Source organism: Moschus berezovskii, chromosome 12 (genome assembly GCF_049115385.1).
Source record: "Moschus berezovskii isolate FMDL1 chromosome 12, NW_MosBer_1.0, whole genome shotgun sequence".
In the NCBI taxonomy this organism is placed as follows: Eukaryota; Metazoa; Chordata; class Mammalia; order Artiodactyla; family Moschidae; genus Moschus; species Moschus berezovskii.
The window spans coordinates 31,635,830-31,654,219 of NC_142471.1; the positions used below are offsets into that span (position 1 = coordinate 31,635,830).

General features: G+C 40.6%; 1 protein-coding gene across 5 annotated transcripts in view; it reads left to right on the forward strand.

Annotated features, from left to right (window-relative positions):
* The window catches only part of KAT6B (lysine acetyltransferase 6B), a 193,560-nt gene that overhangs the window by 171,162 nt on the left and 4,008 nt on the right, over positions 1-18,390 (forward strand). For all 5 annotated transcript variants that reach the window (XM_055425384.2, XM_055425383.2, XM_055425388.2 and 2 more), the window contains 4 exons: positions 11,512-11,743; positions 12,062-12,221; positions 12,811-13,143; positions 15,297-15,588. In XM_055425384.2, the coding sequence (XP_055281359.1) occupies positions 11,512-11,743; positions 12,062-12,221; positions 12,811-13,143; positions 15,297-15,588 (1,017 nt within the window). The remainder of the gene's footprint in view (positions 1-11,511; positions 11,744-12,061; positions 12,222-12,810; positions 13,144-15,296; positions 15,589-18,390) is intronic.

Below are 18,390 nucleotides of genomic sequence, written 5' to 3' on the forward strand. Positions count from 1 at the left end.
AGCGGCTTCTCTTGTAGAGCACAGGCTCAATCGTTGTGCCACGTGGGTTTAGTGACCATGGCATGTGGGATCTTCCAGGATCAGGGAACAAACTTGTGTCTTCTGCACTGATTGGCAGGCAGATTCTTTACCACTGAGCCACTCGGGAAGCCCCCCAGCCTTTTTTTCTTTTTTTGATCCAAAATGAGGGAAAGCAATACTGGCAGACATTGTAAGTGTAGGCAAGTGCCCTTCCACCAAGAATACTCAATGTTCAGCATTCTGATGGGGCAGATTTTTAGGCACTAGAAACAGTGCTTACAGAAGAGAAAAGATGTTTAAAAGATGTTTAAGAAAGGTAAGGGAAAAGGCTAGAATGTCTTAAAATGAGAATAGATTCTGCTGATTACTTGTTGCAAAAGCAGGCTTCCTCCTTCTAAAGAAGCAGATGATTCTCTGTAGATTAGAAGTCCTTCCCTGTGGTTTGCCCAGTATTGGAGCTTTTCCCCATGAATTTAAGGAAGCTAAAGAGATTTTTTTCCCCTACCAAAGCAGAAGAGCCATCTGAGGACTCTGACAGCCTTCTACCCCTGCAAGTTCTAGTTGCATCCAGTTAAGAACTTACAGACCATAATGAATGTTTTTAGAGAGGAAATAATTGAATGACGCCTGTGAATTTGTTTTAAATGTTGTTTATTTTACCAGATAATTTAGATAAATCTTTCTTGAAGAGGAAGAGAAATCATGAGTTTTTGTGAATAATCTGGAGCTTTTCAAAGGATTACTTTGAAATACTTCCCTGCCGACTTTTCATAAATTAAGCATAAACTTTCTTTGACCTCATCACACATAATTAAATAGCTGTTGAAGGGTTAAAACCAGCTAAAAAGCAATTCTGTATCTTGATCCCCATTCTCCAGCAAAATTATACAGGAAGTTTCTTTTGGTTCTCAAGCAGGGTAATTACAAGAGACAGTTACATAATTTACAGTTTCAGCCTGTTCGTCCATAATCACACACTTCCACCTAGTTGTGTATACCCCCATGAGTATCCGCATTATACTTTGATTTGTAAATGATGATTGCAGTGTAATTGATTGGTTTCATGTAGCATATTGAATTGATTCTTAAAAATGAACTTTAGCTGTTAACATATCTATTTGAATTCCTGTTATTTACGTAGTTTGTGGTTCTTGTGTTCAACAGTTGCATACTGGTTAACAAATTAAATTCCCAAAGCTTTTTTCCTTATTAAATTTGGAAAATGTAGTGTCTGTCCACAACCTAACTAGAAAAGTGCCTAGAACACAGTGGGAATTCCACTGCTGAACACACTGTTAAACAGTCCCAACCTTTTGAAAATTGGATGGACATTCTTTGATTACCAGTGACCACAGAGTATAAAGGCTTACAGGTTTAATACTAGTAATATTGTGGCAAAAACTGTGCTAATATTAATATATTGTTATTATATATATATATATAAAATAAGCTCTGGGAGTTTAATTTGTTAACCAGTATGCAACTGTTGAACACAAGAACCACAAACTACGTAAATAATAGGAATTCAAATAGATATGTTAACATATGTGTAATATATATATACAATATATTAATATTAGCACAGTTCCCTCATAGCTCAGTCAGTAAACAATCTGGCTGCAATGCATGAGACCTGGGTTCAGTTCCTGGGTTGGAAGATCCCCTGAAGAAGGAAATGGCAACCCACTCCAGTATTCTTGCCTGGGATCACAAGAGTCAGACACGACTTAGTGACTGAACCACCAATATTAATATATTGTTACTGAAGTCTCGGCTGTTAAGTACTTCTTGAATTAGGGAGCCAATCTAAAAAGTGGACTTTGAGAAATAATCACCTACTAACTGAAGGGGTAGTCACTGATGTCTTTTCATACCGCTAGTGATGATGCTTCATAGTTTTTTGTTTTTCCAACAGCTAACTAACTGTCGGAGAAGGCAATGGCAAGCCACTCCAGTACTCTTGCCTAGAAAATCCCATGGATGGAGGAACCTGGTGGGCTGCAGTCCGTGGGGTCGCTAAGGGTCGGACACGACTGAGCGACTTCACTTTCACTTTCACACATTGGAGAAGGAAATGGCAACCCACTCCAGTGTTTTTGCCTGGAGAATCCCAGGGACAGGAGAGCCTGGTGGGCTGCTGTCTATGGGGTCACACAGAGTCGGACACGACTGAAGTGACTTAGCAGCAGCAACAGTAGCAGTAGCAGCAACTAACTGTCGCCAGTTGGACTTTAACATCCCCATAGGATTAAAGGCTAGAAACTTACATGACACCAAGTCCGCTGGGAAACCAGCCAGTGACTTGACTGAATACCTCATCCCAGCCCAGCTTCCTCCCCATCCAGCCTGCAGGTGGAGGTGTGCTGCACTTCTGTCAAAATGGGAGCATCAGTAACCCTGTGGGGAGACCACCTTTATTGCCAGAGGCTTCTTACTTCCAATCCTGTTTGAAAGCTTAGAGGAGATAAGTAAAAAGTGAAAGAGAAGATTCCGACTTCTGTAGACCAGTGAAATAGCACTGTTTGTCTAAGCCAGCTTGGGTGATAGGCCATGCTTTGGTTTTAGAAAGTTGTCTCAAAGACAGACCCTTTTTGAAATGTACTTTAAAAACAAAGAAAAATTTTAGATTTTGCTTCCCACTTTTTCCTTTCTTCAGTCTTGCTATATTCTTACATTTGCTGTGCAGAAATCTCATCACTCATGATTAGAATTACACCATACTTTGTCCAGTTTTTGAAAATTATAACTGGAGAACACACACACAAAGTATTGTGGGGCAGTTGTGGGAGAGGAACACATGGAAAGGCAAGTTGCTCTTCTATCTGTCTTGTCTCCCAAACGTGGTTTGAGATCAGTGGCCAGTGTCCATGTTGGTTTAAATGCTCCTCTTTGGTTGGCCGGGTAGGATTAGACCAGACTATTAGAATAACTTTTTCAGCCACTCTCCACAGAAGCTCAGTGGTCAAAAGAAACTCCCATTTTTGTTTTTTTGTAGTATTTAAAGAAGAGTTCAGTTGTAGTGTTTTACAGAGAACGGTCACACAGGTGCAGCATTGTGAATATATACTGTTACATGCTCTGAGCAGATGCTTTATTTGAAGTGTGTATGGGTTTAATACAGTGATTAAAATGTTGTAACTGTTCAAAGTTAAATTCTTGTTACTAGGATTTTGCAACTTAGATATAAAAATTGTATCCAGGTTTCAACTTGGAAGAAATTTAGTTTTTGAAATAGTTTTCCAGATTGAATCTCCAGTGTGGACTTTTGCCTATTTACAAGAAAGGGCATAGTTTTTAAATGCCAGATTACTTCATCTTAAAAATTTTTTTTGGTAGATTTGTTTTTCCCAAAACTTTCCAGAATTTAAAAGTGGTTTGAACTGTGGAAACCCACAAAAGGTCCAAAAGGGGGGCATTCTTCTGACATGTTTTTCTAATTTCTGTCACCTCAGATGTCATGGTACCAGTACTGTATTACTATTATCTAACCAAGGGTGCCTCTGAGTGATGAGTCAGAGCTTAACTTAATTTGCAATAGGCAAGGGCCTCATTAAAGAAAACGAGTTACTTCCCAGATATATTTAAGGAAGGATTTTTTTTTTTTAATTCTTGCCTTCCACAAATGATTTTAGTTTGGGAATAAGTGATAGTGAGAAATTGATCATTTTGTTCTTTGTCAGAGGTGCCTCATCTTCCTAACAAGAAATTTGGGAGACTGAATTATTTCATACATGATCACCTTCTTAGAAAAATTATATTTTTCTAATACACCAGACCAGGACCTTGATGGTGTGGTAATATGGCGTACGTAAACAAGTATTTCTCAGTTAAATGTTTAAATCAGTGAAGCCTCTGTGAAGTCTGTCACAGAGTTCTCTGCCAAGTGACCCTCTTCTCCTCTCTGCCGTTAACTCTCAGGTATCTCTGTTTCCCCCAAGATTTACCTTCTACTTGGATCTCTCATTAGGCACCACTGCTACCACCACAGCCCTTTGCGGGGCACGACAGAAATAGAGAAGTGGGATTGGTATACCACCTGTATTTAACACTCTGGCCAAGGAGTAGTCCCCAAGATCCTTTGCCTAATATAAACCCTAACACTTCTGAGACCAGACTGGCTTGAGAGGCAAGAGTTGTGACTGGATGAAATATGGACATCTGGAGTTTTTAAAAGGTTGAGTGATTCGAGTATGCAACCAGGGTTGAGAACCTTTGGGCAAGACCATAGGATAGAAAAAGGAGAAATAAAGAGACAGTGTCACTCAATTGAATTAATCAGTTATTAAAAAACCATTGACTCATTTTTACCCTGTGGCTGTCTCACAAGGGTCTGGCCCTGGTCATTCCCAACTTGGTAACTCATTCACAGATGTTCAGCCTCTCCAGCACAAGGGTGCCACAGAGGGAGGAGAGTTCCTGCTACCTGATGTCCTGTTTGTGAGTTTGTATACACAGAGAATGACCACCCACTTTGAGAGGCCACACCCACTCACAGACTCATGGAACTCATCTGGTAAATTCCAGCATGGTCTGTATGCTTATATACACGCACACCCCCCACAGCAGCAGGGACATCATGCCCCACGTACACATTCCCCAAGGTGGCGGTGGGGGTACAGGTGGGGGCATGGCTTGAAGGAATACCATTCCTCTTCCTAGTCTTGAAAGCAAGGCAGGGGTGTTCAGTAAAAAAGACCAGTCACTCCACCACATGACTGAGGAACAGCCCAACATCAGCACAGTCTGCGGAGGAGCTTGTGGGATCTTTGAAAAGGGAGATCTTAAGGGGCGCCTTAGAGAAACTGGCGTGTGACCCAGGGCAGCCAGCCTTCCCTCTCCAAAGATTTGCTGTTCCCATTCTCTGGGTTTCACTGGCTCAAGCCATGTTCCCAGGGACACACTTGAGTCTTCTAGAACATTTGGGTTTTTGTTTCATCTGTCTTGGGACCATCTCCGGGTTCTTGCTGAAGCCCTCCAGCCATCATTGTTACTGTGGTTTGATGCATTTGCTGTTTCCTAAGGGTAGTCCTTGAAGTTAAAGACTTGAGGACCAAAGGGAATTTGGGGGCACAGAAATGTGCTTGCTGGGAGTTTTTAGTCGCCAGTTTCTTGAGATCGTCCCTGAGGCAGAATATGTTTGCCTTTTTTTTTTTAATCATAGCTTTGTCCTTTAATTTATGTTTGGGTGGTTAGATGGGGACGGGGACAGAAGGAAAACTGTCTGAGGCAGTGGAGTGAAGGGAATGGTTTTCAGGTGCCTCAAGCAAAAGTAGGAAAAAGGAAAGGGAACTCTTCTCTCTCTGTCTCCTTCTGTCCCAGTTTTCTTTCTTACCCCTACAATAAGGATAAGTGATCATCAAATGATCAGCTTGAGATTTCTTTCATTCACTATGTTGAATAATAATGATAATACCTAACACTCATACAGGGTTTCTGTAATATGCCAAGCACTGTTCTACGTGCTTTGTATTCATTCATTTTATTATTATGACAACCCTAGGTGACAGGTATGATTGATTACTCTTCACACTTTATGGATGAAGGATCTGAAGCACAGAGGGATTAAATAACTTGCCCAAAGCCACACAGCTGTTACATGCGGACTCTGGAGTCTATCACAGGCAATCTTGCTCTAGAACCCTTGCCCTTAACCAACCTGTAGTGCCTCTTATGATCTGTCATACTGTATTCAGTAAGTGCCATATTGTTTTATCATACTTGTGGCCTTGTTGCCCATCTTTACAAATTCTTCTCATTTTTTATTTAATGCAGATGGTTTCAAAGTATGGTCCAAGGACCGCTGGGGATCTTGGAAGCCCTTTTAGGGAGTCTGCAAGGTTATAACTATTTTCAAAGTTATACTTGATACTGTTTGTCCTTCTCACTCATTCTTCCATGAGTGTACAGTGGAGTTGTCAAGAATTTCATGACCTGTGATATCACAACAGATTGAATACCGAAACAGATAGGAGAATCTAGCTGTTTTCTCTTAAGCTAGTTGAAGAGTTTTGCAAAAATGTTAAACAGTGCTACTCTTCTCACTTTTAATTTTATTTATTTTATTTTTTTTTTATTTTAGAAAATGATGTCAACACATAATGGGTTTATGGGGGTTTAAATAAATATTTCTCAGATTTTTTTCTAAAATTAACATATGTAGCCCTTATAAACAGAAGCTCTTAAACAATTTGTTTTTAATGTAAAGAGGTCCTGAGACCCAAACATTTGAGAATCACTGGCTTCATGTATAAACCCTTGCTATTCAAGCATGGTTCATGGTATAGGAACTTGTTAGAAATGCAGACTCTCAGGCCCCACTCCAGACGTGCTGAATCAGAATCCAGTTGTAACAAGAAGGGGATTGTTTGCACAGTGAAGGTTGGGAAGCACAGGCATAGAAGCTACAGACAAAGCTGCTCTTCAACTCAGTGACCCTGGCTAAATTTCAGTCTGGTGGGGCTTTCGAGATTCTCTACCACCAAGGATCTGGGTGAGGTCTTCTCACCAAGATTCTTCAGCCACTGTCTTTTCATTGGCTCTCCTACTGCACAGGGCCATTGTAACATCCCCATCAAAGCCAGCAGCGTTATAGCAGATTTATTCCAGTGCTCCTCAAACTTCTGTGCATCCGAATCACCTGGAGGACTTGTTAAAGCACAAGTGCTGGGTCCTGCCTCCCCAAAGTTCGGATGAATAGGCCTGAGAATTTACAGCCCTAACAAGTTCCCCGGTGATTGCTGATACTGTTGGTCTGGGGGACCACATTCTGAAAACCACTGGTCTTTAGGCTGTAGACTGAGAGGTCAAGCAGTGTTTATTCAAGCCCATAAAATTATGGGAATACTGCCTTAAACTTCCATGTCTTCAAAACCAATCTCTTAAAATACAGAATATCTTTAAAATTAAAAATTTCCAATTTTGCTGAGGACACATCTGAGCAGTTAAGAATTCGGGCAGACCACAAGTCATTTAGAATACTCCTCTTCAAACAGTGAGAAGGCTAAGGTTCAGCCCCCTTCTTTACTAATTGCAAAATCACCACAAAATTTCACCGAGGAGACATAAGTAGCCTGTCAAACTGATTTATCTCCACTGTTTAAACCGATAACATGCCATTTGTCCACTTGGTCACAGAGCTGCTTAACCCCAGAAACCAGTAATAGATGAGTGTGGACCAGTGAATTTCCGTCCGCAATCATGAGATACATGGTTAGAGGCACTGGATTTCCTCTGATCCAGAGCTGCCATAAATCCCTGGCCTGGTGTCAGTTCCCAGGCTTGCAAACCCAATGCTCTCTATCGATAGGAACCCTTTAGTGGGGTTTGCTGAGCTAAACAGGTGTCTGATGAAAACTGTGTAATCCTTAAAGATTATTTTCCCCTAAAAGCAACTGGTTACTCCAGACCCATATAATCCAGATAGATGGGAGTTGGAAATACTTTGCCAAAGTCTGCCCTTTTGTCTTTGAGGAAGTTCATATGGTTTGACTCCAGGTGGTAGAACAAAAAAATGTGCAAGGGTGAGCGTGGCTGCCTTGGAGAGGAAAATCCTTACCCATGCCCACCCCCTTGCTGGAAAATATTACTCCACTCTGGTTTAGTCTGCATTCTTATTTACTACATTACTGATTTAAAAGAAAAGGAGTGTGTCATATTAATCAAGGGTTAACCTTGTATTTATTATGCTGGGAGTTCAGTTAATTTGGGAATTTAGGCTGCAAAAACAAATCTTGACCTTGACTAGATTGTTCCCTCCTTATCCTAATGCTTACAGGAAGGCAACTCTCTACCACCTTTTTTTCCCCTGCCCTTAGGAGAGAGTTAACCTCTTCAAACACTGGGGATCAGAGCTAGTTAACATGAGGGTTGCTTATCTTATTACAGGTAGGTCAGCCTCAACAGAGGTGAGGTAAATTTGGGTCCCATGCAATACAGCTTGCACATTATTTCTTTGCAGACCTCTCCCTATTTTTCCTTTAAGCAAATACCTTGATAATCTTTTGAATTTAGTGCGTACACTAAAACCTAGACCTCACTTTCTGCTGGGTAAGTAGTTCCAGTGACGCAAAATAGGAAGCTAGCTTCCTCAAGATAGTTGATGTGGGTGAGGGGTGTTGGGGCAGTCAGCTTTAAAGTACAAGTCTCCTGCTCACAAGAGTTAAGAGCTGTTCACCAGCACCTCTGGCTCACAATTTACAGGGAATAATTTCACCAGCAATTAATTATACTGCAGCTACTGGGATTTGTCCTCCAAACATCACTTTGTTTCCAGCCTGAACAGCCGGGTTTCCCCAGGGATAGTTCAGGTTTTCTAATTCAAAGTATCTTGAGTTGAGGAAAGGCATTAGAGCACCACAGGAATCTATTCACCAGGGGTGTATTGTACTTGTTTCAGATGCTTCAGGATAATATACCGGCTTCCAAGATAAGTGCTTTTTATTTCCCTGCATCTTAGATCAATTATTTGGAATCTTTTTGGTAAGTTAAATTTAAGAGCTGTAACTTAAACCACCACATCGCTATAATCACTCAATAAGTAACTTTTCTTACTAAAAATTATTGTCATTGGGCTCTATAGTGATGATAATTTGAGGAGCCTAGAAAAAGTAGAAGGAAACATGAGATGGCAAGAAATTCATTATTTAAACCATTCCGTGTTATGAAGGTCAGAGTCATAAAGTGCCACCAGCTGCAGCTTTTTTGAGGAAAAGTGCCTGCTGCAGGTAAAATTTAAATTATGTATTACTTCAACCTTGTGCATAAATGGAGTGGAAAAGACATGGCACAACTTTTCCTGCTAAACTGTTGTATATATTTTAACATTTTACCAGTGACTTGACTTTACTGCTAAAGAATCAGAAATTTGTCCTTGGTCATTTTGTTTGTTGACATGGATTCCATTTAAACCAAACATTTCTCCTTCAGGAGAAAAGACTTTGTGAACTTACACATGGTTCTTAGCACAAGTATAAGTTCCTTCCACAGGTATAAGCTCCTTGAGGGGCTCATGAGTCAGAGAGGAGAAGGGAAAACTGACTTCAGGCAGTGCCACAATGTCTTTGGACAGTGGCATTATGTGGTCTGCAGTGTGGGGCCATCATCCTTGGAAACCTGCTTGGTGTTTTCTGGTTGGAGTTTGGGTTTGCAGTTTTTTCTCTCCCACACCGATGAAAGTATCACTTCCTGGCAGGTATGGGTAGCCTTTGCAGCCTTTGCTAGCACAGCACAGAGGTGTTCTCTGTGAACGTCCAGTGGGCTTGGTATACACGTGCCCAGCGGGGCTCAGTCACAGATCACAGACTGTGTCCAAGGGAGCGTCCCAGGGAGACAGCCACTTAACACAGTGGGAGCAGCAGGTGCTGAAAGGTCTGTGCCTGGATGTTCTCCACAGACCCCAGGTTACCTAACCTGTCTAGTCTGAGGCCCTAAGAAGTGTATGCTACTCTCTCAGGGTGTGAAAGCATGAACAATTGTGTCAGCTGCCTTTTGGGGGGATCTGGCTGCTTCCCTTTAGCCCAACATAGCACTCATGGGAAGGGAAGACAGAACAAAGAAATACACGTGCTTCCTAGATAAGGTTGCTTGTCGCAGAGGGGACATAAAGTTGGGAGGGCACAACTTTGGTTGTACAGAAATCTGTCTGCTGGGCTTCAGGGGGGGTTGCTTACTGTTCCCAACTGTGGGGTTCAGATGAGAACCAGTGAGGGGCTAGGGAACTTCACAGTCACTGCATCAGACTTAATTGTGGGATCCTGTGGACAAAAATGGATCATTCCATGTCCACGATACTAAGGTTCTTTTCCCCCACCCTCCCCAACTCCCATCCACCCCAGAGGTACAGAGCTGGGACCTCCAGCTGACCGAGTAAATTTCTCAGCATGTACCAGGCACTTAGGAGGCAGGTGACAGATGTGCCAATTATCTGTGTCCTGAGGTTTGGGTACCCTTTGTATTCTGGTGACAGAAAGTGCTTCTGCACACTGACAGGGCATAATCTGGGCTGGATTCAGCACAGTGGCCATCACTGTTAGCGTTCCTGACACACTGCTGTAGAAAGCCTCTGTGTGCAGCCAAATGACGTGTCGACACTGGTTTGACTGTCAGATTTTGTGGTGCTTGTTTGCATTCAGTCAAATACTTTGCACTTAAACATGAGTTAAAGAAACAAGTCAAAAGACTTCAGCAAAACCTAAAGTTAAATATGTGCCTGATCTTCATAATGGCGTTCAGATTAAAACCATCAAAATGCAAAATGGTGTGGTTATACCCTTCTAGGGTAAGGCTGGATTTCTTGTTGTATATTTCTGCATTATTTACAGTGATTTTGAGAGGCAGGAAAATGCACCAGAGACATTGCTTTCTCTTTTTAACAAAAAATCCAAAATTGAGAAAATTCAAAATGCAGCCATTTTGGAAATGTAGATAAAGAAGAAAAATGCTGAAGATTTGGGTGGTTTACAAAGCAGCATGATTTTGTAATTGCTGCCACCTACTGTATGTAGTTGATGTTTGTTTAAATTTAGTAAGTTCATGAAGGTGAGACTGTTGAAATAGATAATTAGAGCAAGGTAGACATTATTAGTTTATAACATTTCTTCTGTACTCAATAAGTGGCTCTTAATTACCGAGACAGCCGCCAGCTTTCATTCATTACCTTCAAGTGGGTTTAAAGTTTTTCTCATTTTACATTTCCTTTGCCAAGGAACCTTCACAGTAATGCTGTCGGGTATGTGTTCAAAAGCCTACCATGCTCAGGGCTTTTCTGCGTTTACATGAAACAGTTTGTTTTAAGGAAGTTGTTTTGTTTTAATTTGTAGGAGCAACGGTTGGATTATAAATTAATTTCCATGAAAGAGGTGAAAATAGAACTAGTGGAGCTGATATGAGTTGCAGCAGTTGACTTAAAAGGCATTCTTTTATTAGTCCTGAAACAAAGCTTTAGATCCGCCGCTAGTTAAATGTAACAAGCAATACAGAATCTCAGTCAACAGAGGCCCTTGTCTTCTATTAAGACCCAGCTGTTAAAGGGTCGTTTGGTTCTTCCTGTGGAAAACAACCCCCCCATTAATGTTCGGGGTGGTCCCTTGACAGGATTTCCGAGTAAGTGCCTGACATTTAGTTTTTGAAAGGATCTAAAGCCAGGGGACTTGGACGTTGAGACTTATCAAAAGTAATGTGTTCAACTTTAGCTTTGTTAAGTATGCCACACCGTATGTCTGAAATGCTGCCATTAGCTAAATGAACTGACTTACAGGGCTACTATAAAGGATTCAGGGGCATGAACTTCCTGGATGTCAGATCACTGTAACTGGGAAGAGACTATACATAAAATGAATGCACTTCTCCGATGTGATGTAACTTGTGTGATATGTTGTGATTTGATGTACCTTGTTGCTACTTTCAGTGTAAGTCTTACGTTATTTTGAGTGGCCCCTGTTCCAATGTCTGAGAACACCACAGTGAGGTCGACTTTTGCTTTTTCTGCCCTAGGCTATTTGCTTTCTCGAAGGGAAGGCCAAGCAGGGTCTCCTGAGAAGCCACTCTCCGATCTCGGCCGCCTCTCCTACCTGGCCTACTGGAAGAGTGTCATCTTGGAATATCTCCACCAGCATCAGGAGCGGCACGTCAGCATCAAGGCCATCAGCAGAGCCACGGGCATGTGCCCGCACGACATCGCCACCACACTGCAGCACCTCCACATGATCGACAAGCGAGGCGGCCGGTGAGCGCCCGCGCCCTGGGCACCCCAGCTGCCTCATGACCAGCACACCCCAGGAAGGGTCCCTCAAGTTAGGCAGACTCATTCCATTGAAATAGTAGAGGTTCCCCAGCAATAGTATAAAAACTTTTCTCCTAAAAAGAAAACAGGCAGTGACACTTCTTTACTGGTCAAATTTCAGTTTGCTCCACGTTTTCATTGATGAGCTTTCTGTTTTTTTTTCTAACCCAGGTAATGTTAGTGCTAGCAGAGATCAATATCTGAAGGTGAAATGAAATTTCAGCTTTTGATTGCACTTTTTTCTGCCTCCTCACATTACAGATTTGTCATCATTAGACGGGAAAAGTTGATATTGGGCCACATGGAAAAGTTGAAAACCTGTTCCCGGACCAATGAACTTGATCCAGAGAGTCTGAGGTGGACCCCAATCTTAATTTCCAATGCCGCAGTTTCTGAAGAAGAACGAGAAGCCGAAAAAGAGGTAATTTGGGTTCATCAACCTAAGTTGTGTAATTTCAATCTTGGAGCATTTTTAAGCTAAGGTCATTAACATCATTGTCAAAAGCTTGGTTATATAGAGGGAGCTTGTGAAATGATATGGCACTAATTTATCCTAAGTGAGGTGGCATGGTAAAACATGATAATTTTATTGAATTGAGTATGAAAAATGAAACGTTTATCATTGATTACAAAGCAGCATTTTTCACTACTGACAGCATGTAATCAGATCAAATTTGGTGCTGAGCTCCAAGACTGCAGTGTCAATCGATTCATTGTGTTTATGAACTTGCTTAAAGTGCTCCATGCCAGTGAGCATGTAATGTAGTGATAAGGACTCAAATCAATTCGCTGCATCATTAATACTGTTAAATATCCCATGAAACCCAATCTTCTTTGATTTGTTATCCTAACTGATGCGAAAGAGTTCTGAGATGATGCAGCTGGAATGCTGCTTGACTGGCTGATTATCCTGATCAGACACGACTTAGAGATCCTTTGCCTTTGATCCTTAGAGGCTCTGACTGTGTAATTGCCCTCACACTGACCCGCCATTTTTACCTCCCCTTTAGGCCGAGCGGCTAATGGAACAAGCTAGCTGCTGGGAAAAGGAGGAGCAAGAAATCCTGTCATCTAGAGCTAACAGTAGGCAATCACCTGCAAAAGTACAATCGAAAAATAAATATTTGCATTCCCCGGAGAGCCGGCCAGTGGCAGGGGAGCGAGGGCAGCTGATGGAGCTGTCTAAAGAGAGCAGTGAAGAAGAGGAGGAGGAAGAAGAGGAGGAAGAGGAGGAGGAGGAAGAAGAGGAGGAGGAGGAAGAGGAAGAAGAGGAAGAGGAAGAAAATATCCAAAGCTCTCCTCCAAGATTGACTAAACCACAGTCAGTTGCCATAAAGAGAAAGGTATGTGTCTATTTAGATTTTCTGTCTTGTGAGTCAGTTTCAATCAAATCTTATTTTTCATTGTAAATATTTCTATTAGTATTTGTTTCACTCTCCATTCTTTAGATGTAGTTTATTTGTATCCAGTCCCACCGATCATATATCGTCATCATTTATCTTACAGTCATGATTGTGTTTACTCTGTGAGGTTTGTTGGTGCTGTGATAGGAAACAGGGACAGGCGGCTTGCTAGTCTGGTAGTTACTGCCACCTGCTGGTGTGCGGGACTGGAGTGAATCAGGCTATGGGAACAGAAAAGGGCTCAGGGGAGTACGTAACCGCTCTTCAGTCAATTTTGATGAAAACGTCAAGGCCTAGAGAGGATAGGAGACTTGTCCAAGGTCACACAACTCATTAGAGATGGAGCCAGAAGCAGACAAATGCTCAGACTCCAAGCCCAGTGCTCTCTTGTCCTTCGCATAGAATTGTTAGAAGGTATTTTAAACCCTTAGGTTTAATGCTGATATTTTGCATTTATGCAAGTACATATTCTTGAAATGTCTCCTATCGTAGTAGCCTGGTAGTTTTTCTAGGTACACATCCCAGATGCAGAAGTTAGAAAATTGATTTTGTCTGTAGGTAACCACTCAACCCAGATCTGCTATCTTTGTCTTCAGTGTCTATCTGTGACATGCAGAGGGGCCAGATAGTGTAGGATAGCTGAGACTAATAGTGAGAATGCAAGTTAAGGCTCTGCCCCAAGGCCCCCCTGTGTGGTTTCTGCCAAAGAACCTGTTCTTCTGACTCCCAGGGTGGTTGGTGCTCCATCATCTGCGCCTGGCTGTGTTTGAGTGGAAGGGCAGCTGGGGGAGGTACAAGAAGAGCATCCCACAGAGTAGACTTCACGCTTATGAACCATATTTTGATTTCTTACAAGGAACATGTATCCATGTATTATGTATATAACAAAAGAAATTTGCTTAAAAAATAACAAAACCCAGAATTATCCAAGGCGTGTTAAGTGCCTACCATCACACAAAAGGACTCAACCTAAAGAAAACCGGTTCTGCATATTGGCTAAACTCATGTTTGGGAAAATTCTAATGGATTAGGGAGAGCAGGCAAACTGAAGGGATTAATAATCATAAATACTAAAATGCAGAATATGACTATCAAAATTTATATGTGCACTTCAGTGAACATCCGGACAGTTAAAAATGTGAGGCGCAGTAATTCTTGGATATAGTTTACCTAGAGTTTGAGTTTTAATCAAGCATTTTGTACTCTTCTTTGCAATGTACTTTCAGTAATTTTTCAGACCCCTTATTGACAGATTACATCTCAGCAGCAAATCTACCTGTTTTACTTAGATTTTGTATCATTTGAGTACATCTTGCTTGGAAAAAATAATTTTATGTTTTCAATTATGGAAAGTCATTTGTGCCAACCTCTAATGCAATTAGAAGAAATTGTTATATCTTACATAAGTAAGATACATTCCACATGTCTTTACATTTTCTTTAGATGCCGTCCATTTTAAAATATTCTGTAAAATTATCAGCTACCGACATCCTTGCAGCCACCAGTACATGACTCTAACGTTGTCTGCAAAGTAATTCTTTCTTCAAGCACGCTTTCTTCTCTCCTTTTCATTGTTCCTGACTTCCTTTGAGCTGGGGATGAGTTGGCTAGTCCTGTGTACCATCATGTGTCTTACAGCGTTGTGCGCACAGTAGGTGCTCCTTGAACAGTTATCAAATACTAAAATGAGTGACCCAGTGGCTAGCTGATTGTTGAAACACTCATAGAAGCACTGATGTCCATGATGATTGAATCACTATAAGGTATAGGATTTTGAAGCCAGCAGGTACTACTCGAAAATAATATGCTAGGAAAGCAAACCTTAGCTTTTAAAAATCTACAGTGCAGCTGCTAGGATGTTCCCTCTCAAAGCATCTGCTTGAGTAAACAACTGTTTTATTTGGAAAACACTTGTCTGTGTAGTAGGTGCCCGAGAGGGATGTTAAACATCAAATGGAAGGTTAAGTACAAAGGCATTACAGACATCTTTACATGTAAGTCTCAGACAGTGTTCAGTACATGCTTGCCGCATATCGACTCAGCAGTGAAATTTCTCATGAGCTCTGATGTATTATGTTTGGAATTAATTTCAGAGGCCTTTTGTACTAAAGAAGAAAAGGGGTCGTAAACGCAGGAGGATCAACAGCAGTGTAACAACTGAGACCATTTCTGAGACAACAGAAGTACTGAATGAGCCCTTTGACAACTCCGACGAAGAGAGGCCAATGCCGCAGCTGGAGCCTACCTGTGAGATTGAAGTGGAGGAGGATGGCAGGAAGCCAGTGCTGAGAAAAGCGTTCCAGCATCAGCCTGGGAAGAAAAGACAGACAGAGGAAGAGGAAGGAAAAGACAATCATTGCTTTAAGAATACTGACCCTTGTAGAAGTAAGTGGAGGAATTATAAAAACCTTACCCTCATGAATTTCTGTGTGTTATTGCCAAAAACCAGGCACCTGAATTCTCCCCAAAGGCATCTCTGAGGTGATACTGACCCACCAGAAATAAGTGCTCATCTGTCCTTTTTCATTCATAAAAGGTTCTATCCCTTCTTCCTGGAATTGGATTTTATGTTAAACAACTTCTAAGGCCAGAACATCCCTCTAGGTGGGTTCATCTTACTTTCCAGAAATTGGCTTATCCTCAAAAACTTTGAAGTCTGTCAATAAGAAACACGTTGCACTTCCTTCATTCTGATATGTACTTTTTTTTTTACATTTAATACTTCTGAAATCAGGGTATATATTATTATTATTGATGTGAGCACTGAATGTTTTTCCCTGAAAAACAAATATTAGTAAATTGATGATGAATCATAATCAGTGGTGTCTTTGGAGATGTTCTTATCAAGAATCATCTAAACCTACCCACACCATCACTATTAGCTTTGATAATGTAGGATAATGTGTAAATCAGGAAATTATCTTTCCTTTCAAATTACTGTTTAACAGTTGCTGTTGCAGACATTCTACCCTATCTTCTAAAAAAAAGAAACACTATTGACTCCTCTTCGATGCCCTATTTAAAAGAAACCATCCCTTGCCTGTTGGGCTGGGAACTTGAGCTCCCAGCTGAATGATGAGGATTTGTGGGACAGTCTCTCTACTCTCTAGTTGAAATGACTCTATTCAAAACCTTACTTTATTTTAGCCTAGAGAACAGCCCATCTCACTTTCCTGGAAACCACTGGTTATCACTCTTGCCTTTGAAAACCACAATTTTAAGAACATGAGCAGGCAGCTCCTTGACTTTCTGAATTAACAACAATGCTATTGCTACATACCTCTTTTGCGGAGGCAGTGACATCTCACCCTGGGTGTAGAGGAACCAAGCCTGTTCATTAATCATTTTTTGGCATAGAATTTGAGCTTTATTCCACTTTTTAGCTGTGTTCTCAGGAGTCTGTACATGAATCATCACTGCCTTCATTCTCTACTTTGTGCCAATGCCTTAACAAATTCCAAGTGGCTGTATTATACCTGATTCCTTTCAGGATCTTCTTTCTTAAAAAATAGTTATTAGAAATTTCATCTTCTGACTTAGCAGAGTTTTCCTAAAAATGCTAGTAGATCTAGTAGCATGTGGAATGAGAATGTGGAGTCCAGAGTCACTGGCACTCCTGTTCCCTGTTTGTGCGAATAGAAATGAAACCATTTGAATATCATGAGATATCTGTTAACTGGGTATTGTACTTTGCACTTCTGAAGGAATCAGTCTATAGTACAAATCTTTTCAGTTAGCCAATTTGAATGTAATACATACAGGTAAGTTTATGTGTAAGTTTACATAAGTGACCTCAGTGTTTACCCTGCTCTGCACTGATTGAATTAGAAACCACTCCATTCTGGCAAGAGGGATCTCTGTTCCTCACTGATTATTAATTAGATCTTGTTTTGTTCTCCAAAACAGTGTTTCTAATAAGACCATTTCTCTTTATGAAGCTTTTTCTTTAAATTGAACCCTCTAGGAGATCAGTGGGGCTTCCCATGTAGTGCTAGTGGTAAAGAACCTGCCTGAAATGCAGGAGACATAAAAGACAGGTTTGATCCCTGGGTTGGGAAGATCCCCTGGAGGAGGGCATGGCAGCCCACTCCAGTATTCTTATCTGGAGAGTCCCATGGACAGAGCAGCCTGGTGGGCTGCAGTCCAAGGGGTCACAAAGAGTCAGACACGACTGAAGCAACTGAGCATGCACGCAGGAAATCGATATGAACATTAATTTTATAAAGATATTAAGACTTGGGTGTTTTATATTTGTATTTATTCATAAATACGTATTTACTTGTTTGCTTGAGTATGTTTATATAAATATATTTATTTATTTTATAGAAATATATTTATATTTATACATACATACAACTAACAGTAAAAATAAGATTAGCTGAGCTAAAATGAACCTGACAGTTATAGTTTGTTTCTTATTTAATATTCAAACCACACATTTGCACATGGATCCAAAATGCAGTATGGATAGAAATAGTGATAAAAAGAATACCTGTATTTTAAATGTTCAATAATTTCAGGGAAATCACATTATAGTGTGTGTCAGGCAGAAATGATCCTGGAGTAGATTAGAAATGTATTTATGTTTTGGTTATTTAGTTAGTTATTCATTTGTTTCAGAGGTACATAGTTTATGCCAGAGAGAATATTTAAATCAAAGAAAATAATGTCATCTGAGATCATTTCAAACCAGTAAACGTCCACAAGCGGAAGTTCACTTTCTCAGAATAAATATGCGAGCTAGGCTTTTACTCATTTCTTCAGTTTAGTGGTAATTGGGATATGAGCTAACTTTAACCCCTTTCCCCTGTATTTCCTAATTTGCAAATATTCAAAATGATTCTTTTCACATTGTGGAATTCCAGGCTTTTGTATTAGAGAATATTTTGTTTGTTAAACTGAAATAAACTTATTATAGTTGCTTATATTATATAATAATATAAGCACATTATTATTCATGTGCTTCCTATTAATAAAGCACAACTTTCTGTAAAGAGTGGGTTATGTGGGGAAGTGGGTAGGTATATGGTGTGTGCAGCATGTATTATTTCCCAGACCTAGGTTGTATTAGGTTTGATTATATCTTTAGCATCAAAGCTTAAAGTGCTAAATTGAAAAGCAGTATTTGATAAATTATTTAGAAGAATGAATTCAAATTGTTTATGGTGATGCTTTCTAAGATTTTAT